We start from the raw sequence: 23,019 nt of genomic DNA on the forward strand, positions 1-23,019 counted from the left end.
ATTTGTCGGGTGATTATTTGTTGATTGACTGATCATTTATTCATGAATTTAGAATTTATTCACTGTTGTGTCCAAGGTATGGATGGGGTGGGTGAGCTGCTAGAATGACTGAGAAGCAGCCCTGCCCTGAAGGAACTTGCACTCTAGTGAGACCCTAGCCCAGAACACCCGTGAGAAAAAGGGCATGTGTGATGATGCTGCAGTTGGTGGGATTGCGTTTCCTCCAGAGACTGAGGACGTCTTGGTGGGGAAGCAGCAGGCCCGGGTGGCCAGGACGGCATTCCAGAAGGAAGGGCTGGCATGAGCCGAGGCGAGGATGCAGGGGACTTATTTGGGAACTTGAGTGATTCCATCTAAGGGGCGGGTAAGGAGGAGGCGGGATCAGGGTTCCGTGGTGTCCTGCTGCAGAGAGATCAGAAAACATGAAGACACAGCTAACACCTGAAATCTTAAAACTGAGCGACTGACCTAAGCCTTTCAGGGACACGGCTGCTGTCCACATGGAGGGCTGGGTGCATTATACCGTGACCACTTTGTGGGGACCTGGAGAGGGGTAAGCCACCAGCTCAGGGGTGAGTGCACAGGGCAACCAGAAGGAGCAGTGAGCCTGGAAGAAGAGAGGGTTCGTTTCTGTTGGGAATTTTAGGATAGAGAGACCTAGAAGCTTTGAAAGAGAAGCCCGGCTTCATAAATATGTATATACATGTGCACACACATGTATATACGTTCTTAGTTTTAGAACAGTTTCAGATCTGCAGAAAGTTTGCAAAGACAATATAGCGAACCCCCTATGTCCCAAGAATTTCCCCTGTGGTTAGCACCTCTAATTACCACATCACATTTGTCACAGCTAAGAAACCAACACTGATAATGTTGCTGTCAACTAAACTAAACTTACTCAGATTTCACTTGTTTTACCAGTCATGTCCTCTTTCTGTGCCAGGCCAGGGTCCCATCCGTGGTACCACATGATGGTTGTCATACTTCTCCGTCTATGATTTGTGACCGTTTCTGTCTTCCCTGGTTTCTCATAACCTTAGTAGTTCTGAGAAGTGCTGACGAGCAAGTATTTTGTAGAATGTCCTCAGTTTAGGTTTTTCTCATGGCTGTCTTCTAAGAACAAAAGGAACATGCGTGAAGAATTTAAAAATTTCCAATAAAACAATGGGGAAAGGGTATCCTTTTTTTCCCTGCACTGTCAGATAGATGGGACCGTTTTTGGCCTGAAGGCAAAGGACCTTTTCTCAGCCAAACAGGAAGGTTTTCCTTTGGCTTCCTTTGAGAATGAGGTAAGCAGGCAGACTGGGCAGTGCCTCAGGCTAGGAGTAGAGGCTCTGGACTTTTCACATCCATCCCCACCACCCAGCTGGTGGTCTGAGGCTGATTGCTGTCCTTTACATGGTGGGGGAGGGGGACCTGTGATCAGGAATTGGCTAACTGAACGTCTACATCAGACCTGCTCAGATCCTGCACTGTTACAAAGCAAGGCGGCCACCATGACGACTGTGTGGCCAATGTTCCTGCCACACATCAGCTAACTAACCTGGGAGGAAACCAGCAACTTCTTGGCCTCCCAGATCCCCGATTTCTTACTTCATGGAGTCCCTTCATAAGTGACTCAGTGTGACAATTTTGTCACAGGTAAAGTTCTCCCTGGTTCTTGTCATTTGTTTTCTCCTAGTATTCCACATAGCTAGGGGTGAGAGCCAGGTGGGGGCCTGGGACCCCCCTCAGTGCCACACCAAAAAGTGAACTCTTCTAGAAAGTAACTCTCGAGCTCCTTAGATAATACTGCCTGCACAACCATGAGCCATTATTAGGTGACACCCATTATATGTGGCCCTGTAACCCTGAACCATCCATCGGTTACCCGGCCGATAAAGCCATTTCTCCAATAGCATTACAGAAAATGGGGCAGCTAATGGCTTACATATTAACTGAGTAATTCAATCCAAAAGAGCAGCAGGGCTCATTCCTCTGATTTTTGTGAACTATGTGCTCCCGGTTCTGCCCCTGACCCTCTCCTCCACCTGGGTTTCTTAGACCTTCCTCCTTGTCTCTTTTGGTGAGTTTATAGGCGTAAGAAACTGAGATCATTACTGCTTTTTCCATTTCTCCAGAGCCAGCTGCTTTTTCTTTCTCCTTTTAGTAAAGTGTTGTGGCTTTGACAACCAAGCAGTGTGAGGCCAGGTTTTGGGTGGGGTCCAAACATGGACTCCCGACTCTGTCTGGCCTTGTCCTTAGCCAGGGTGAGACCTGAAGTCCTTTCTCTCCTGGTTCCAATTCTCCAGTACAGTGTCCTTTTTGACACATGTGTGTATAGACCAGATAAATGACTGGACTTTTACAGATTGGCTCAGGCTCCTTGAAATTATAAAATGGAAGAGGCCTCACCATTTCAGGTTTTAGGTGGGTACCCTCTTGTTATCCATGGAATCATACCCAAAGAGAAATAATTGAGGCTAACTTGTTTTTGTTTAAAAAAAAAAAAAATTAATGTTTATTTTTGAGAGAGAGAGAGACAGAGTGCAAGTCGGGGAGGGGCAGAGAGAGAGGGAGACACAGAATCTGAAGCAGGCTCCAGCCTCTGAGCTGTCAGCATAGAGCCCAATGTGGGGCTCGAACTCATGAACCGCAAGATTGTGACCTGAGCCAAAGTTGGTGGCTTAACTGCCTGAGCCACCCAGGCACCCCTGTTTCTGCTTTTTTAAGTAGGCTTCACGCCCAGCATGAAGCCCAACACAGGGCTTGAACTCACAACCCTGAGATCGTGACCTAAGCTGAGATCAAGAGTCAGACACTTAACCGATTGAACTACCCAGGCGTCCCAAGGCTAATTCTTTGATAAGCACAAGCATAGAGCAGAAATGACAGTAAGGGACACAGACCTCTCTTAGGTCCCAGGTATTGTCAACAAGAGGGAGGACTGAGGACAAGGTTTGTGGCAAGTGCTGTCTGTACCTCCAGTGCATGTTTGGTCCCTGCCCACAGCATTCTCAGGTTAACACTGTCATGTCCATAGGGAAGCCAGCAGCCTCAGTCTCCCATTGTCCAGGAGCCTCACTGGGCCTCCATATGTTGTGGGGAGAGGAGAAAGTATTGCCTTCTTTCTTTTAACTCTCCAGGAGCCCAGGGGGAGCTAGGCCAGAGCCTGCCCACCAGAGTCAGGACCCACTTAGTGTGTGCTTGTCCTGTACTCAGTATACAGGGAGGTCCCAGCCTGGCCCCACTGTGTCCCTGCCCCAACAGTGGCACTCGTGAGTCAGGAGAACCCAGTCTGTGCCAGAGCATCCAGGCTAGAAATGGGGAGGGAGACTCCTACTTTTCCCCACGGAGCCATGTCTGCTGTCTTGGAATTAGGCCAGGAGACCCTCACTCACCTGCAAGTGTCCTGTGAATAAGAAGGAAAGCCTGGCAACCATGAGTTTTTCTTTCCTGCACTGTCCGCCATAGGGCACCTGGGGGTATGTACTTCCTACCGATGTTTGGTGGTTGCCTTCTGTCACATGAAGCCTAAGAGATCTGGGGAGATGCGGAATGATTGTCCTCCACGGGGAGGAGTGTGATGCTGGTGACCGGGGTGCTGATAAAGTTCTTCTCACAAAGCCCGTTGGGTTCCTCTTTCTGAAGTACTTCTAATATGATCTCCTTTACTGTTAGCCATACTTAAAAAGCAAGGAAGGGCCACATCTCGCCATTCCTGTTCTACAGATGGGAAAACTGAGGCAATAGGGCTCTGAGCCAGGAAATCCAGAGCCTCGCTGTGGAAATACACCACTGGAGGCATGGGCACAGTTTTGACCCTATGGCAGGCTGAGGCCCTGGGTCATCCTTTCCACCGTCGCCACCTCCACCTCCACCTCCACCCGACACGTCTACACCCACCACCAAGTCCTGGGGAAAAGAAGTGGAACAAACAATTAAAGAAAGAGAGGCCTGGCCACACGGTGGGCCATCCCAGCTCTCAGGGCAGAGAACCAAGCTCTCTCAGGAGCAGGGCTCTGACATAGGGCACCTCTGTTGAGGAGGCATCCATGGGAATCACTCTTATGCAAACCCTGGTCCGAGCGAGAGTCTGGGGAGACCAGCTGGCCCTGGGGGTCAAGGACAACTTGGCAGGGGGTGCCGCCTGCACAGTCCTCTAGTTCAACAGTGCCAGGCTGGGATTTGGCACCTCGGTTCTGTCCCTTGGTGGGAAGGGCTGCCCTTTAGGGTCCAGTATCTCAACTTGCCCACCTACAAAATGGGATTTTCAGAAGATTGGGAGATTACTCAGAAGTGTCTTATCTGATGTTTATGTAAGGATCACTCGTAAGGGAGCAGGCATCTAAAACCTGGAATGGGAGGGGGTCAGCCTGTGAGGTTCCCCAGGGTGAAAGGGAAGGGACAAATGTCGGCCACTTAGGGAAGACGCTGCTCTGTGTCACTTAATGAGCCGTGTGATTTTGTAAGGAATCGACCTCATTGGTGCATGGCTGTGCCCCTTGAGCAACCTGCTTCTTTTTTATCATATGGTACATATACAGAGTACATCTGAAACATGAACAGATTAAAGAATAATCAGGAAGGGAATATCCGCGTCACCACCACCCAAGTTAAGAGCTAGAATATTGCCAGTGCCCTAGACCCTGCTCTCACAAGTGCTATTCCCTTATCAGAAATCCCTTCCTTCCCCTACAGGGCACCGCACACTTGACTCTATGTTAATTCTTTTCTTTATCTTGGTCATTTATATGTACCTCTGAAAAGCAGAGCAGTTCTTAACTATAAGGCATCACATTGTATGTTTTTTTGGTGTCTCTTGCTGCTGTTGTTTGGCATCATGAGATGCACTCATAGTATTGCACGTAGCTACAGTGGCTCATTTTTCACTGCTGTAGAGTATTCTAGTGTCCATGAAGTATCCATTCTACCAGCTGGACTGCTAGTAGGTAATTGTTCCCAGCTTGCTGATATTTTTAGCAAATGGACTGATTCCCACACTGGGCCCCTGTTACTACCAGGTGCACGGTGAGAGGCAGGGACCACCAAGGGTGGTCCCAGAACCCTTTGCAAGTGTCCCCTTTGGTGTTGTGGGGCTGTGCTCCTACCAGCAGCCAGGACTGATGTCCACATCCTGTATATCCTGCAGCTTGCTGGGATCGCGGTCCTTGCTGTTGGACTATGGCTCCGATTCGACTCTCAGACCAAGAGCATCTTCGAGCAAGACAGTCAACCTTCCAGCTTCTACACAGGTGAGCAGGGGGAGACAGTACTTCCTCCAACCGTGGAGATTCTGTGTTGATCCAGGGATGGGCCTGGGGAAAGACTTTTGCTCTGGCCACACTGGCCTGTCACGTCCCTTTCCAGCCATGCTTGGTATTGCATGTGCCGCAAATTTGCATCGGACTGATGTGTGGTTGGTTTCTTCATGCTGACTGAGTCTGGCATTCTGACCATTCCCCCAATAGGAAATGGGCTTTGCCAAAGTTACTGCCACTCTTGAGGGTTTAAGAACCTCTGTTCTTGTCCCTGACCCTCTCTTAATGTCATGTCTCCTTAGGCTTGATCATTTCTTTGATTCAAAAAACTTTGTCCTGGGGATCCAGAGTCCCAGGAGTAGGAGGGGTGAGTCCTCCCCACTGTACAGATAGGGGCTCTGAGACCAAAATACCTGTCTTCTGCATAGTACAGTCAGGATTAATAAGAGTCAGACTCTTAGTGCTGGTAAATGCCACAGGGTATTTGGTTTTATTTGTTTTCTTTTTTAATGTTTATTTTTGAGACAAAGACAGAAACAGAGCATGAGTGGGGGAGGAGCAGAGAGAGAGGGAGACACAGAATCCAAAACAGGCTCCAGGCTCCGAGCTGTCAGCACAAGAGCTGGCAGGGCTCGAACTCACGAACAGCGAGATCGTGACCTCATGACCTGAGCCAAAATCGGCCACTTAACCAACTGAGCCACCCAGGCGCCCCTATTTGTGTGTTTTCTAAAGTGCTTTTGCTTTAGGGCAAAAGTTTCCAGTTTAAACACAAATAGGCTTAGCAGGTTACACATGGCTCCTTGGCATTCTTTTGTCTTTTCTACCATTAGTCTGTCCTTTTCACCTGCTGGGTCACCACCAAGGCTCACCCCCAGTTTCTAGTCGACACAAACTCCGTAGCCCTTCCTTCTGTGTTGGGGGTAGGAAACGCTTCATTTACGAGAAACGGAGGAGCCCCCTATTTTTAGGATTACACTGTCATGTCATCAGGCTCAAAGTGTAAGTTTGGTCACTTCCTTCCCACCCACCAAAGGAGTTATTTTTAAAAAAAGATGGAAAACACAGGCTGAAGAGAGTTATTCCCCAGGCCTTCTGGAAGGACAAGGTGGCTGGCGGACACATGCACCCCCTTCCCGCCTCCCAGAGGCCACCTAGGCCGGGCCTGCCCAGCCTGCTTAGCCACACGCACCCAGGCCCTCTGGATGTTTCCCTGCTTGTATTGCTTGTTGCTGTTGTTTTTTAGGGTGTGTGTCCCTATTTCCAGAAAGAAAGTGAAGGAAAGAAAAGCACAAGTATATTTTTTGAAGAAAAAAAAAAAAAAAACTACACACACACACATACACACACACGCACGCACACAAGGTTTTAGGAAGCAGGTTTCCATAGTGCCCTGACTTGTTTTAGCAACAGCATTTTTGCAGGTCTGTGGCTGGGAGCCTGGAATGCGGCCCTGTGGAGAGAGAGCAGCACGAGGGTACTGTGCTGAGGGGGGGACCTGGAGCACCCCCTCGCCGCACCAGGGAGCTGTGAACCCTCTAAGGGAGAGGGGAGAGCATATCTGCACACATGTGAAAGCGAGTGGCATCCTGTTGGGACCAGTTGTCCTGAGGACAGCCTGGCCTCCTGCTCTGTCTGCACTGTTCTGTGCAGGGTGCCTGGCTGCACCTTTCCCAGTGGCCCCACCTCTCCCAGCGGCCCCACAGCCCTGGTTCTATCTTTCGGTCTCTAGGACTCTGACTAATTCCAAGTGTTTTTAGATGTGGGCAGCAAAAATCTCACTGGCAAGTGGACATATTAGGAGGGAGACAACTCCTCCTTCATGTGTCGCTCACTCTCTCATGTATATTGTTATGTGATTTAATCCTCATAATTCCGTAGGGTACATGGAATGATTAGCATCTTCTCAATGAAGAAAGCAAGGCCTAGAGAGGTTAAAGAACTTGCCCAAGCTCGTACCCCTTAAGAGGCAGGGCTGGGATTCGAACCCAGGCCTACCAAAGCTGCTTCTTTTTTTTTTTTTAATAATATTTTTTATTTTTATTTTTATTTATTTTTTAATCTTTATTTATTTTTGAGAGAGAGTGTGTGTGTGTGAGCAGGGGAGGGGCAGAGAGAGAAGGAGACACAGAATCTGAAGCAGGCTCCAGGCCCTGAGCTGTCAGCACAGAGCCCGATGTGGGGCTCAAACTCATGGACCATGAGATCATGACCTGAGCCGAAGTCTGATGTTTAACTGACTGAACCACCCAGGTGCCCCCCCCTTTTTTTTTTAACGTTTATTTATTTTTGAGAGACAGAATATGAGCAGGGGAAGAGCAGAGAGAGAGGGAGACACAGAATCCGAAACAGCCTCCAGGCTCTGAGCTGTCAGCACAGAGCCCAGCGCAGGGCTCAAACTCATGAACCTGACCTGATTTCAGAGGCTTAACTGACTGAGCCACCCAGGTGCCCCCAAAAGCTGCTTCTTGTATTACCCATGCTAGATTGTGGGGAGGATGCCCCATGTGGGAATAGAAGTGATCTCCACTGACTAGATGTTCCCTGTTGGGGGAACCTTGGCCTTTGACCTCACCCAAACTGTAGTTGGGAGAGAGAGGTCACCAACGCTGGTGGCCCTAGCCAGCCGATGACAGATGGGGTGGAGAAGGTGCACAGGGTGGCAGAAGAGTGATGAGCACACGGGTGGAGGAGGCACAGCCTGCCTCTGGGAATCTCACAAGATGCAGGAGGCCAGTGTTCCTACCTGAAGTGACCAGGAAGGTGACTTGAAGGCACAGTCCCAAAGACACTCAGGGATTTCTAGTTGGAGGCCAGTGGCCATCACCCCCTCGGATCTAACAGAGGACTGTTGACGCTTTGCTTCCGTAGGAAAGGGCTCCACTTTGGTGATTGTATTCTGCTTGCAGAAGCCCAAGCAAAGGAGGGTAATCCAGGTGACACTAGAACATCAGTCAGACGAGTGACCGCCTGGGTTTGGCTAGGCCTTGCAATTCACCAAGTGCTCTGGGAAACTGAGTCATCGTCATCCATGGGCAAAGGGCCAAGGAGGCTTCATTCTGTGTGGCCCCTTCCCCCTTGAGCTGTGACACCAGCCTTTGTATTGGCCCATGGCCCCTCTTCCAGCAGAGTGTCAGCTCCACCCCTGCCAATATTCCCAGCATCGTGGGGTGACCGTACCTGGCACTGGGGCACTAACCATCTGCAGGGCAGCCCCCAGGCCAGCCTGACCACACAACTGGCCCTTCAGAAAACCTGAAGGACCCAGGGGTGTCTTTTCTCCAAGGGGGCAACAGCTTCTAAAATAAAGAAAGAACACGTAACCAGGCAGAGAAGCAAGTTAAAAATGAAACTTTCCGGGGCGCCTGGGTAGCACAGTCGGTTAAGCGTCCGACTTCAGCCAGGTCACGATCTCGCGGTCCGTGAGTTCGAGCCCCGCGTCAGGCTCTGGGCTGATGGCTCAGAGCCTGGAGCCTGCTTCCGATTCTGTGTCTCCCTCTCTCTCTGCCCCTCCCCCGTTCATGCTCTCTCTCTCTCTGTCCCAAAAATAAATAAACGTTGAAAAAAAAAAATTTAAAAAATGAAACTTTCTAACATTCAGAACAGTCAGTAGTGAATCCAGAACAGCTGACAGCCTTATATGGGCCTTCTCTCCAATTCAGGCCCTGGGAGATTCAGCCCGTCAGCAGTATCTGTAATCCCAGGCCGCAAACGTGTTGGGGAACTTCATTTTCTTGGTCCGGAGCCAGCAGCCCTTCTTAACTCCTTGGTGTCCTTCCAGAACCGTCACCGCTAAATGAGGACATCTGGGGGCTCCAGCCAGAGGCCACAGATGGCCACCCCTCCCCAGGGTCATTCCTCTCTTTATGACAAGGCACCTGATAATTTCCAGAATACATGGCTTTTGCCCTCTGCGAGCTAGGGCAGTTAGCGGCCTCGGGCAGTTTGTTTTGTTGCCCTGTGCCTGGTTCTCCCCATCCTGAAACTGGCAGAGCTTACACACCCCACACCTCTCTGAGACAGAGAACTACCTACCGGGCTTGGCTTGTTAGTGTGAATGGCCATTAGTGGAAGGAAGCAGGAATGGCCATTAGTGGAAGGAAGCAGGACCGAGAGAGAGAGAGCCAGTGGGGAGCCGCGTAGGGTTCCTTTGAACCCCCGACTGAGTCTTTGGAGACAATAAACTGTTCTAAGTTGCGAGGTGGGCTTGGGGTAATGCCAAGAGGCTGATGTGTCACTCTGTCGCCGAAGCCCAGAGTCCTGATACACAGGGGAAAAGAATGCTCAGTTTCGTGTATAAAAGGACACCCGTGCATTTGCTTCTGCTGCACCAAAGGCTTTTTCTCTCTGGCTAGGCCTGCACTGTCAGCCTGAAAAAGGAAGAATAAACAGCCCTTAAGCAAATTAATACAGTAATCCTGGAGAAGGCTCCGTGACAAATAACTTTTTCCATGAGTCAGACAGAAAGCTAACATTCACTCGTTTTATAAAGGGGAACACGTTGTCATTTATCATTGCCGGCCTTTGCTAACAAGCTCAGGATGCAGGCGAAGAGGAGCCTTTCCAAAGGGAAGCCCTGCATGGCCCTGTAAGAGGCCGCCAAGCCTTCCAGTGGTTCTGTGGCTTCCGGCGGCGGGGGGAGGGGGGGGGGTGGCTTGCAGATGAGCCCCCACTCCAGTTTGATGGCCGGTGCTAAAATCCCCATGGACAGCCACCAGGGGGTTGCTTGTCTTCATCCCTGGCTGAAGAGGGTAAGCCAAGACACCCCAGATTGGCAGCTACCTGAGCAAGATTTAAACCCAACAAGACCCTTTGTCCTACAAGCTTCATCTGCTGAGCCCAAGAAATGGATGTTTATAATTAACCAAGAAGCCCATTAGGAGGAGAATGTCCTCTCTCTCTCTCTCTCTCTCTCTCCCTCCCTCCCTCCCTCCCTCTCCCTCTCCCCCTCTCTCCCTCTCTCTCTCTCTATGCATGGGAAAGCTTTTTCCTTTAGTGTAGCTCCCTACTGCTGCTTATCCAACTCTCCTGACTTCTGCCAGGGCTGTCCCGGCTTATGAACTGGGGTCTGGACTTAGAGAAAACATGTCTGTCTGTTCATTCCCACTGACTCTATTCCATATGCTTGTAAATCCTTTTGATCTCTTAATACGCCCTATTTATTCAGCCCCTGCCGCAGAGCTCAAAGGAGTGACCCTCATCCTTCGTTGTCTTGCCCCAGTGAGATGGGGAGAAACCAGGGCCATCTGACTGACTGCTGCAGCTCACTGGTGGCCCCATGGCAGAGCCCGAAGCTGAGGGAGGCCGCCCCTCCCACGGCACCCATGCAGTGCACCCGTGGCCCCACAGTATCGAACGGCCCAGGAGGATAGGACTTGACTCCAGGACAGGCTGCATTTGTCCCCTTGCCCAGTCTGGGCCAGGCATGCATGGGAACAATACCCATATTCATACAACATAGGGGTTTGCCAGTAAACCCACGTGACCTGACATCACGACAGATGTGGGGGGAAAAGGCAGAGACACAAATGCTCCCTTGTGTGTGCTCTGCTGGGTGCTGCCCGTGAACCTCAGCTGCAGGCAGACTGCACGGTTTGTTGCCTGCAAAGCCTCGGCCCCGGGACTGGGGGTGCAGATGTGGGACAGTGAGGTCACTGTGACACCTGCCAAGGTTCTCACTGCAGTACCCTGTTGTGTATTGTGTGGAAACATCGCAGACACTCTCTCTCAGCTTCAGCCCTGCACTTCAAGGAAGTCTCCCTAGTCCCAGTTCATAGGGAGGGTTCCGCGAGTATGTAAAAATTCATCACTGTGGTTATTAATAATTGTCATTCATCCTCCGTATTACTAAGACTAACAGTAGCTAGCATTTGTTGTGCACATTTGGGTTAGATCACTTAATCTTTACAACGATCCTTGAGGCAGGCATTAGTACCATCCCCGTTTTGCAGATAGAAAATTATTGCACAGAGAGATTAAGCAGCTTCCCCAGGGTCACAGAGCTGGCTTTCACACCCAGACATGCTCTCACCATGCGACAGGAGTCCTTCCCAAGGTTGGACAGAATATGCCTGCAAGACAGGGAGGCACATGGGATTGCTCTGCCAGTGTCCCCATGGGGCCTGCATGTTGGGGAGCTGGGAGAGGGGGTGGTCCCTGCAGGACAGCTGCGGCTTTTCAAGAATATAACTGCAAGATGGGTCCGTCTGGGCATTCCCTGGGGGGTTATAGGATGACGAAGGCCAGGCTCCAGTGTGTTCCCCTCCCAGGGGTTTGCTTCATGTTGGGCCTAGGCAGAAGTCACTCGCTTCTCACCACCTCCCTCTCCCCCCATCAGTTACTCAAACTGACGACTTAGAAACAGGGTCACTCACTCACCCTCCCTTTAAAGGAGGATCCTTTTCAGCCTTCACCTGGGGTAAATGAATTGCAACTGTAAGATCTCTTTAGGGCACTCTAAGGGATGTTTTGAAATGTTCTAGCCACCAACCTCTCATTCTAATGATAAAGAAACCGAGGCTCAGAGAGGGAGAGCGTCTTCCCCATGATCACACAGCAGTTAGCAATGTTGAGATCAAAACAAGGGTCTTCTGACACCAGGGCTGTGTTCTTTGCACTAGAGCAAGTACCCCTACCTTTGCCAACCTGTGCCCCTGGGTGTTACTAACTGCACATGCCTCACCGCCACCTGGAAGCAGGGCAGAGAGGCATCCCTTCTGGGAATGAGGCAGAGCTGGTCCACCTGAGCATGGATGTCTAAGTGTACACAACCCCTTTCCTTTGGAAAACTTGCTCTGACAGACTCTTCTGTCAGGTAGAGGCCAGCAGAAGGCTCATCAGAGTCCCAGGAAGTTAGCCCCAGTTTGGAGGGTCTATTTTAGTTAGTGTGAATGGATTCATCTTGCTGGAAACAGCTGACAAACTGGATCAGTTCACATCCTGAGTCAAACCTGGGGATTCCCATGGGTATCTTTGTCCTGGTTATAGAAGGTAATGAGCACCTTCCAGGAAGGTGAGGGTAAGAGAGGGGTGAGGGCTTAATGGGGCGGGGTCCTAGAAAAGAGATTGGTGGGGAGGAGACTTAAAAGCAGAGGTGGAAGAGGCTGTTTTTTGTTGTTGTTGTTGTTGTTTTATTTTTTAATGTGTTTTTTTTTTAATTTTTTTTTCAACGTTTTTTATTTATTTTGGGGACAGAGAGAGACAGAGCATGAACGGGGGAGGGGCAGAGAGAGAGGGAGACACAGAATCGGAAACAGGCTCCAGGCTCCGAGCCATCAGCCCAGAGCCTGACGCGGGGCTCGAACTCACGGACCGCGAGATCGTGACCTGGCTGAAGTCGGACGCTTAACTGACTGCGCCACCCAGGCGCCCCTAATGTTTATTTTTGAGAGAGAGACAGAGACAGAACATGAGTGGGGAAGGGGCAGAGAGAGAGGGAGACACAGAATCTGAAGCAGGCCGCAGGCTCTGAGCTGTCAGCACAGAGCCCGATGTGGGGCTCAAACTCAGGAACTGCGAGATCATGACCTGAGCCGAAGTCGGGTGCTTAACTGACTGAGCCACCCAGGAGCCCCAAGGAGGCTGTTTTTAAGGATGGGGGCAGCACAGATTCTTAGAGGGGGGATAAAGAATTGCAGCACATGTCTGGATCTCAACAATAATGACCCCATGCCTTGCCCTCTGCTCTCTGTCCTCAGGAGTTTATATTCTGATTGGAGCTGGTGCCCTCATGATGCTGGTGGGTTTCCTGGGCTGCTGTGGGGCCGTGCAAGAGTCCCAGTGCATGCTGGGATTGGTGAGTACCCCTTCTGCTCCCCACAGCCACTCTGACCCAAGGGCCCCGCCCCCAAGATCTCATAGAACAGATGGGGTGGGATGGGGTCCAGAGGGTACCTTAAAGGCATAAGCTATCCTCAGCCCCCACAGTGTTGCTCCATTCCAGGCCCCACCCCAGCCTCCTAGCCAGGTAGCCATCTTGCCCTCCTCCCCTGTAGTGATGCCTTGCTTCTCTTCTGTTCTGGAGCCTCTCTGTCTTATCACTTCCTTTAGGCGACTAAATGCCAGGACTTTGTTTTCCCCCTTTTCGAGGACCACGTTTGCTTTTTTTCCCTGAATCCACAGGTACCTTTGCCTTCTCTTATTTTAAAATTTGTTAACAATTTTCTTCAAATTCCAGAGTGCATTCACTTTCTTTATTTCCTCAAATCCCTGTGGGTTTTGTGAGTGAGCGATCGTATCTTATCACTGACTCTTAATGAACACCTTAGGAATATCAATTCTGGGGTCAGCTGTGCCCCATTCTTTCCTCCTGAATGGGAATCTCTTCCTACTACTGCTTTCGCTCCTCGCCTTGGCTCAATACTCACAGTTCCATAAATTTCTTCCATCCCTTCCAGGCTGTTCATTTGCGCCCCCAGATGCCCAACTCCCAGGGAGTTATTCCTCCTTATCCTCCGGAATACCCTTTGTGGTTGGCTGGCTGGGATTTCCCCTCATCTTACCCCTTCTTTGCCTTCTAGTTCTTTGGCTTCCTCTTGGTGATATTTGCCATTGAAATAGCTGCGGCCATCTGGGGCTATTCCCACAAAGATGAGGTAGGTGTCTCCCATAAGATCTCTCGGGAGTGATACAGGTTTCGGAATTCGGGGGTGGGAATGATGAGAGTGACAGGTGTCTGAGCTGGCCACTTTGGTCAGCTTTCAGCCATCAAACATGCTCCTACTTCACCATGCTCCCACATGCCCAAGAGTGACAGGTGTCTCAGCTGGCCACTTTGGTCAGCTTTCAGCCATCAAACATGCTCCTACTTCACCATGCTCCCACATGCCCAGCAGAGTGTGAGCTCCCCCAGGGCAGGCGATGTGGGTGTGGTGCCAGCCACAGCTTCCAGTTCCCTGAATGGTGCTGGCACGGAGCAGATATTCAAGAAATACTCATCAGGTCTGTGTGTGTATATGTGTCTCGCACCTCAGCAGCCCTGTCCCCGACTCCTCTGGAAGGATGGCTTAGGAAAACGAGCCTCTGCGAGGGCTGGAGCCCCCTGCTCCTTCACCTAGTCTATGAATAGGTGCCACCATGAGCCAAGTGCTGGCCAGGCCCAGTGTGGGTCCAGTGATACACAAGCTGTGGTCCCCGCACTTTCCATCCAAATATGCATTTGGAGAATGCATATATGCAAATATGCACTAGGAGAAGTGTCCCAGAAGTCATTTATATTCAGAAGTTCCATGGGGTTTGAGAAGGCGGCATGCCAACAGGAAATCTCTCCTGGCTTCATGGAGAAGGGGACACTCACCTAAATCTTGGATGAGAGAAAGGATTTCAGGAGGAAAGTTGGTGGGAGACCCAGTACTTTCTGGCAGAGACAGCTGAATGTGGGTTCCGATGGGGAGCCACTGAGGGAGGAGTTGTGGGCCAGGATGGGCCATATCAGAACCGTGTATTAGGAAAGACAGTCTTGGCATGTTTAGCAAGAGAGAGAAGAGACGAGAGACTGGAGGCAGGAACCCTGTTTTAAAAAAAAAAAAGATTTAATTATCCAGATATAAATGCTACAACTGAAGAAAGAGGAAGGGGTGATCACGACAGCTGCTGGAGAAATTCTGGATGTTGGTCAGTTAATTAATTGATTGGGGGCGGGGGGGCAAGGGACAGGCGTTTGTTAAACTAAGGTGTACTGAGGTACCCAGTACTCTGTGCCAGACACTGCGCTAAGGGCTTATCATGTAGCATCTCATTTAAGTCCTCACAATAACCACTGAGGCACGGACTCTTATAGTCTCCATCCTACATATGCAGAAACTGAAGTACAGAGAGGTTTAGTAACTTGCCAAAAGTCACACAGCCTCTAAGTGAAAAAGAAAAGCTGCAAGCCCGAGGAACTAGCCCGGTCAGGAGTAGAATTTTTTTTATTATTATTGTTGTCCTTTAGATTGAGGAGAGTCCATTCGGTGCACAAGTAGAGGAGAAGTTGCCAACTGGGGCAGGAGGGACCTGCCAAAGGTGCAAGAGAAGAAGGGAAAACCGGATTGGGTTCCTAGGGACGTGGGAGGAGACGAGAAGGGCCCCCGAGGTGCTGGGAGAGGCAGGACCAGTCTGGTGGCTTCAGTCTGCTCAGTGATGTTTTCCAAGCACAAGAATTTGTTGGCTGAGCGTGAACAAGATGGAACAGGTGACGTTTATATGTTCTTGAAAAAGCCATATCTGCCCCGCTCTCGTCCGCCCGTTGCAGGTGATTCAGGAAGTCCAGGAGTTTTACAAGGACACCTACAACAAGCTGAAATCCAAGGACGAGCCCCAGCGGGACACCCTGAAAGCCATCCACTATGCGGTATGTCACCTGCGCCAACACCGCGACCCTCGCTGACCTTCCGTCAGAACGCACGTGCACACGGGGTACTGGTTGCACCAGCCTGTGCATCTCCATTCCAATCATCCTTTTTTGTTTGTTTCTCTCGCCCCATCCCTGCGCTTCCCCCTGCAGCTGGACTGCTGTGGTTTGGCTGGTGGAGTAGAACAGTTTATCTCCGACATCTGCCCCCAAAAGGATATACTGTCATCCATCACAGTGAAGGTAAACTTAAAAACCCAATGAAGGTAAACTGTTGCGCCCTGGCCCCGCTGCTCTGGACAAATCCCACAAGGGTTGAAGTGAAACCTTGCCCTCTCGTTCTGGGAAGACAGGCATCTAAGTGCTTCAGAACTACGCCTTCCACCTGCGGATAGAGCCCCGTGGCAGCCATGTCTTTCTTCCCCTCCCTGGGGCCTCTGTTTCCTCCAGGGCAGCAAAACAAAGGCCAGACCAGGGAAACAGCAAAGTGTTCTAGTGGCACCTGGATCTGCCAGCTGCTGGCTTCTATCCCGCCTCCCCCAGCTGTGCTCTGAATTCTGCACTCCCGCTTCTTAGACGTACAAACAGCTCACGACTGTAAGCTAGAGCTCATGTCCACACTTCAGAATAATAGGAAGTAGCCTGATGGCCTGATAAGAAATAGGCCCCAAAGCAGGTGCTTCCCCTTCTTCCTTCCCTTATTTCTTACCCAGACTTTAAGGACCCACCTCCATATCTCTTGGTTCTCCTTTCCATCCGCCAGTGAAGACACCTGAGCACGCCTGTCCTCGGCCCTTTCTCCCGGATCCCCAATGTCCTGGTGTGACACAGGCGCTGTGGGAGGGGGGAGGTGTGCCTGGAGCGGGGATTGTGTGTGACCCGAGTCTTGGTTTGCCCCCCTAAGCCCTGCCCTGAGGCCATCAAAGAAGTCTTTCACAACAAATTCCACATCATCGGCGCAGTGGGCATTGGGATTGCCGTGGTGATGGTGAGTATTGAGGACGTGGGGAGGGAATGATGTCACAGCGATTAACATCTGTGAAGCACATAGTCTGCCCAGGCACTGTTTTAATGAATCAATTCATTCATCAACTAATTTAATCCTCACCATACTTATGAGATGGGAACTGTTAGTATTCCCATTTTACAGACCAGGGAGTGGAGGGACAGGTCGAGTTGATCAAAGCCTCTGAGCTCGTGAGTGAAGCATCTGGGATTTGAGCTCTGTGCGTCTCCAGAATGCATTCTTCTAACCCTTAGGGTTCAGGGGGCAAATGTGAGGAGATGCTGGTCCTGCTGGTCCATGAACCACGCTTTGAGTAGCAAGGGTGTAGATCACCCAGCCCTGTTAGTGATCCTGAGGTAATCTTTAGGACTTGTTTTTGTTATGTGCCTGCTTTTCTTTTCCCAGAGAAAGTAGTTCAGTGAAAGTTACATGGACAGGAATTACTTCACACACACACATCACACCCATAGTCTGAAAGGCATGCAAAGGTGGACAACCAGAGGGAGGATTCCAGGCTTCAAATAATCTACTGTCTTGCTAATCAGCCCTAGAAACCATTAAGTGCAAACAAGGTTCCCTGGGGTTACTCCCTCATTCCCCAAGAGGGGCCTTCCTCTGCCCCAGTAAGACTATCCCGAGAAAGTGAGAATTCTTTCCTTTCTTAGTGGTTATTTACACCTAAGAAAGGCTTTGAGGCAGCTTTCAGTAAAAGGCGTAATAATACCTTTTAAAATAGAATATAAAACAGACATTCACAAAGATGGGAAGCACAAGCCTATGTGGATTATCGGAACGTCTGGCATTTGAGCATTAAATTTAGCTCTGAATTGGGGCGCCTGGGTGGCTCAGTTGGCTGAGCGGCTGACTTCAACTCGGGTCATGATCTCACAGTTTGTAAGTTCAAGCCCCTCATCAACCCCTGCTGACAGCAAGTGAGCCCTCTTCCAATCATCTGCCCCCCCCCCCCGCCCCCCACCCCATTCACGCTCTCTCAAAACTAAATAAAACTTTTTTTTTTTTTTTAATTCTAAATTTAGCTCTGAGCTTATTTGTCACACTCTGGAAGTTCTTCAGGGAAGTTGCTTGTGCAGTTTACATTGACAAGTGGCTGCAGACCCTCAGAATCCCACCAGTCAGTGGCTCTCCCTATTAGAGCCAGCTAGCCTCCGTCTCTCCTGCTTTGGCACAGTGTACATGCCTGACCATGCAGTCACCATTCTTCTCGTTTGTCTTGGCCCGAATGACTCCCGTCTTTCCTGTCCCTCAACCTTCCCTGAGCCACGCCACCCTGTTCCTCATGTTCCTTTCTGTCTTCTAGATATTTGGCATGATCTTCAGTATGATCCTGTGCTGTGCTATCCGCAGGAGCCGAGAGATGGTCTAGAGTCAGCTTGTACCCCTGAGCAGGAAAGCCCACCCCTAAAAATTGTTGCTTATTTTCCTGGGGTTTTGTTTTACTGTGTTTTGGGGGAGGGGGGTTGTTTGGTTTTTTTTTTGGTGTTGTATTGTTTTTGTTTTTGTTTTTATTTTTTTGCCACTAACGTTAGTATTCATTCCGCATTGCTAAACAAAAGTTATTCCATGTTTGTGTTTTTAATGCTTTATTCAATATTGGTATTTGTAGTTGAGAGATTTGGGGATTTGGTTTGCTTTGGTTTACATTTTTTTGGTTGTTTGTTTTTGCTTATTATGTTAAGCAGAAATCCTGCAATGAAAGGTACTATATTTGCTAGACTCTAGACAAAAGATATTGTACATAAAGAGAATTTTTTTTGTCTTTAAATAGATAAAAAAATGTCTATCAAACTTAATCAGGTTGTAACTTATGTTGAAGACAATTTGATACATAATAAATGATGATGACAATATCCTCAACTCGTTTTTGGTTTTTGCTTCCTTTATTTTTTTACAGCTATTTATTTTTCACATGTCTTTCAACTGCTGTTTTGTCTAACTGCATTTATATGAGAAATAGGTTGGGAGGTTGGTCTCCCTACATGACTAATGAAGAAAGCAAGAGATGAAGGGATTTTGATCCAAGATCACACAATTATTAACATTTATTTAGCTCTGAATTGGGGCGCCTGGTGTGGAGTCCACACCAGAACCTAGCCCACGACTCCTCCTTGTAGCATTAGGTTGTATCTTGGGGGGGCAACAGTAAACGCGACTCCCTGATGGGAGGGACTTTGTTTTATTCACTGCTGTGCCCCAAGCACCTAGAACCTATTGTCTAGTGCATAGTAGGTGCTCAGTAAGTATTTGTTATCCATTAATATTCATTGGTTGAATAAATGAGAGCATACACATCGGGGTTTGATCAGGGAAGCAAAATATTGATGTTAAATATTATATATAATTTCCATCCTATATATCCATTATATATATATAATACATATAATATATAATACATATTTATAATGTGTGTGTGTGTGTGTGTGTGTGTGTGTGTGTGTGTAATTTGCTACAGGGATTTGACCTTGGACAATCATTGGAGTTGCTTACACAGTTTCTTTAAGACCATTGTCTTTGCGGGGTTCCTGGGTGGTTCAGTCAGTTAAGCTTCTGACTCTTGATCTCATCTCAGGTCTTGATCTCAGGGTGGTGAGTTCCAGCCTGGAGTTTAAAAAATAAATAAATAAATAAATAAAATCCATTGTTTTTGCATTTGACACTGGATCTTGAAGCCCACAGGGCAGACAGTCGGGAAGGCAAGAAGATGGATGTAGTTGGGGAGAGCAAGAACAGGCCAGAAGTCGAACATGAGTTACCACCCATGAGGACAGACAAATCTATATCAATTCTTATTCCTCTGATGGTGGTGTGGGTCCTACAGAGGCCAGGACCCTATGTAGTGGAGCTAAACACACACTGGCCAGGAGCTCAAGAAGCAGACATGAGCCCTCATAAAAGCAACCGTTTTGTGTGAACTTGAAAATGCCGCCTCATTTCTATCCAGGCCTCCCCTGTGAGGAGGGGGAGAAATCAGCGTAGCAGGCTTGCATCTCCTTGCTGTTCTGTGGCCCCAGGAGCCCTATTAATCTGAGCATTTGAGAGCTAACTGTACCGTTTCAATGTGGAAATAACAGGCCAACTGTTCTTTTTATGACAGTGTGAATGAGACTGTCTTCACTCAGGCATCACAATCCCCGATTAGCTCTAATTCCTGCCCTGTTTGTGACTGCCAGCTCCCTCTAGGAAAAGCGGGTCCCATCCACACACTTTCCACTCTGCTGCCTCGCTGAAAAGTGGATGGACTCAAGAGTGTAACAGCTTGCTACTGCTTCAATCGAGGAACACTTCAGGGTTGTATCCTGTCTCTTCAGTTTGTCATAAATAAAGGACCAATTGGCTAGCTTAAGCGAAAGCTTGAGGTGGTGCCCACGGAACCCAAGAACGGAAACACAGTTGAGCCATAGGAGGTTCCTGGAACTGTGGACTAGGATTCCCTGCAGCTCTGCACTTCTGAGTGCTGTGTTTTGCTCTCCAAAGAGACAAGTATACTTGTCTCTGCTACTCAGTCCACATGGGTTGGAAAAAGCACTAGGCTTGAACCCCCAAGTTCACACAGACAACGTCCAGTGACCTCTCTCAACGTCCGGGAGAGAAAATCTGACCCAGTTTTCAGTGGATTATCTATCCCTGACTCCTCAGCGGGCAGCTCGGGGAAGGAGCGCGTGTAGTAAAGACTTGGCCACCCTTTGACCTATAGACGGAGCCTACAACCAGAATAGGAGGGATCACTGAGAGCTGGCAGACACCCAGAAAGGAGCCAGCTGGTCCACAGAGCCCTTGATCCAGCCCAACAAGCTTGCTCTGACTCCTGGTGGGTGAGTCTAGTTGACGCTCTGCAATTAAGGCAAAACCAAGACGGTCCCGGCTCTCAGGGCCTGAAGGGCTTGTGGAACAAAGGCCTTTAGGAAGTTTTAGTCACAAAAGGGCAAGAGACTGCCAACAGCATTAATAGCTGTGGGTCCAGAAGGAAACTCCTTGAGCAAAAGAGGAATGAATACACAGCTGGTTGTATTGGCCTCTTGGTTCAGCTGTGAAAGGCAGTGCAGGGGCTGCAAGTTTGAATATAAGGTGGGTAGTAAAGGTTATTAAAGGTTATTACTTTACCTGGTGCCCTTCAAGGACTGAAAGTGCTTTAAAATCCCCAAACTCCGTGCCTTCTAGGCTGGAGCTGAGCGTTGCAAGGGTGGAGGCAAGACCGCAGGCATCCTGGCACTCATTCCATGCTGCTGCCATTTCCCATGGGAAGAGGTTTTAATCAGTGCATTAGGACACTCCGAAAGGACAGTGTATTTTTGTTCCACTGAAAATTAGGACACCTCATGAGCTGCTTGGGCCCAGGATAGAGCAGTAGGGGTGGACTTACAGCACCATGAGGCAGATCCATAGCTGGGTGAACACTCCCATGCAAGAGCAGAGATCTATTGGTAGGCTGGGGGCCCTGCTTTGCTCTATCCCCATCAATGTTTTAAATAACTTGGAATATTATCAAATATTATAGGTGTCCCAAAGCTCTGAGGAATACCCAGTAATGTGAGTAACAAAATTATAGTTCAAAGAGATGTTAGGATCTGGAATAATGGATTATGACACCCAAAGGTTATATCTTAACAGGAATAATTAAGTGAATGAAATCAAGCAGTCTACATAATGTATTTTAACACAGGTCCTCCTCCTTACACTTGTAGCTGAATAATACGTGAATTGCATGTTTGGCTGACTAGATGATGGGGGTTTTTCCCCCTTATATATTAAGTCTTGAGGCAACCTCAGGTGTTGAGTTAGCAGTGAGGCACTGTATCAAAGATGGCATTTCTGTGATTCTCTTGGCTTCTCCCACTCTGTCACAAGGTAGCTTCCAGAAGACTGGAAGATGGCTTCCATTTGTGCATCATTGACCAAACTCTGTCACATGAGTACTCAGATACAAGGGAAGCAGAGAAAATGAGTATTTAATTGTTCCAATCTTAGATACAAAGAAGGTAGACAAGGGACGAATGAGTTATGGGTGTTTTTATTCCATTTTAAACTGGGAGGACATAAGGTTTGGAGAAGTTAAGTATTTGCCCCAGGATCATACAGTTAATATATTGAATACAGATTTGAATCCAGTTCTGTTTTTCTCCAGTCTTATTGCACATTTTACACAGTGGTGCCTCCAGGATTAACATCATAAGAGGGATTTTTTTTAACAGAAACACACTGGAACCTCTTCTTTTTTAAAAAAAGTTTATTTATTTTTGAGAGAGAGAGAAAGAGAGACGGAGCACAAGCAGGGAGGGGCAGAGAGGGAGGGAGACACAGAATCCGAAGCAGGCTCCAGGCTCCGAGTTGTCAGCACGGAGCTGATGTGGGACTTGAACTCACGACCTGCGAGATCATGACCTGAGCCAAAGTTGGATGCTTAACCGACTGAGACATCCAGGCACCCCTTGGAACACACTGGAACTTCTTGATTAAAATAACTCATTACATAAATTCAGGATGGAGAAAGAATCTCATTTGAAAAAAGACAAGGAAATGTAGCTTACCACAAACTTAACAGAAGCCAAAACTGTGAGGTGAGGCTATCTGGGGCTCCATCCGGAGAGATAGGTGTCCAGATGGAGGGAGATAATACAGCCACAACAAATGCAGCAGTCAGACCCTAAGGCAGTATGATGCTCCAATCTGGGGGGGCCTCTCCTCAAAAAGTAAGACGGCTGGAGATGAGGGAGACCTTATTAGGGAGGGGCCTAAAACCATGTCATCCAAAAGGAGAGTGAAAGACCAAGGGATTCTAACCTGGGTGGGGTGGGGGGAACCAACAACACAACAATCTTGGTTTTTAAATATCTAAAGTGCTATAAGGTGGTCCAGCAGCATATGTTGTCCCAGAGGCCACAGTGAGAACTTGTGGTGGAGTTCACAGGGAACAGATGTTGCCTCAATACAAAGAAAACTCCTTAGAACCTTGGACTATCCAACAGAGTAGTGGGCCCCAAAGTGTGAAGGAGGCTCCAGGAGAGGCTGGAGATGGGGTGTGCCAGTTCCTGCACCAGTGGGGCCTTGAGGAACTCCTACATCCCTCCCATCTCTAAAATCTTATGAAGATGTAAGTCTCCAAGCAAATACGCAGTGTTGGCGTGGAAGAATTTCCTCTGCCCTTCAAGATCCTTCCAGCTGGATTAAGAATCAAATTGGCATGTGACAGATTAATAGGAGACAATCAGATTTAATAGCATACATACAGGGAATTCACAGAGACATGGAAATTCCAAAGACAGCCAAGCAACATGATGCTTACATGAGCTAAGGAAAGGGGTAGGAGTTTGAGGATACAAAGGGGAGAAAAACCAAGAAGGTCAATCTCCAATGAGATTCTCCGAGTAATTACACTTGTTGAGGTTGTTCTCCTTCAGCAGGTGTGACCACACTCCAAGAGAGGTAGG

General features: G+C 48.9%; 1 protein-coding gene across 1 annotated transcript in view; it reads left to right on the forward strand.

Annotated features, from left to right (window-relative positions):
* CD9 (CD9 molecule) overlaps positions 1 to 18,451 on the forward strand; it is a 34,318-nt gene extending 15,867 nt beyond the window's left edge. The window contains exons 2-8 of the mRNA XM_047065940.1: positions 5,132 to 5,234; positions 12,938 to 13,035; positions 13,760 to 13,834; positions 15,472 to 15,570; positions 15,724 to 15,813; positions 16,475 to 16,558; positions 17,895 to 18,451. Coding sequence (XP_046921896.1) covers positions 5,132 to 5,234; positions 12,938 to 13,035; positions 13,760 to 13,834; positions 15,472 to 15,570; positions 15,724 to 15,813; positions 16,475 to 16,558; positions 17,895 to 17,960 — 615 coding nt within the window. The 3' untranslated portion in view covers positions 17,961 to 18,451. The remainder of the gene's footprint in view (positions 1 to 5,131; positions 5,235 to 12,937; positions 13,036 to 13,759; positions 13,835 to 15,471; positions 15,571 to 15,723; positions 15,814 to 16,474; positions 16,559 to 17,894) is intronic.
* The last annotated feature ends 4,568 nt before the right edge of the window (positions 18,452 to 23,019 follow it).

This window comes from Lynx rufus, unplaced genomic scaffold, assembly GCF_022079265.1.
Source record: "Lynx rufus isolate CCGP_SWC_20201006 ecotype Redwood Valley unplaced genomic scaffold, mLynRuf1.p SCAF_7, whole genome shotgun sequence".
Lineage (NCBI taxonomy): Eukaryota > Metazoa > Chordata > Mammalia > Carnivora > Felidae > Lynx > Lynx rufus.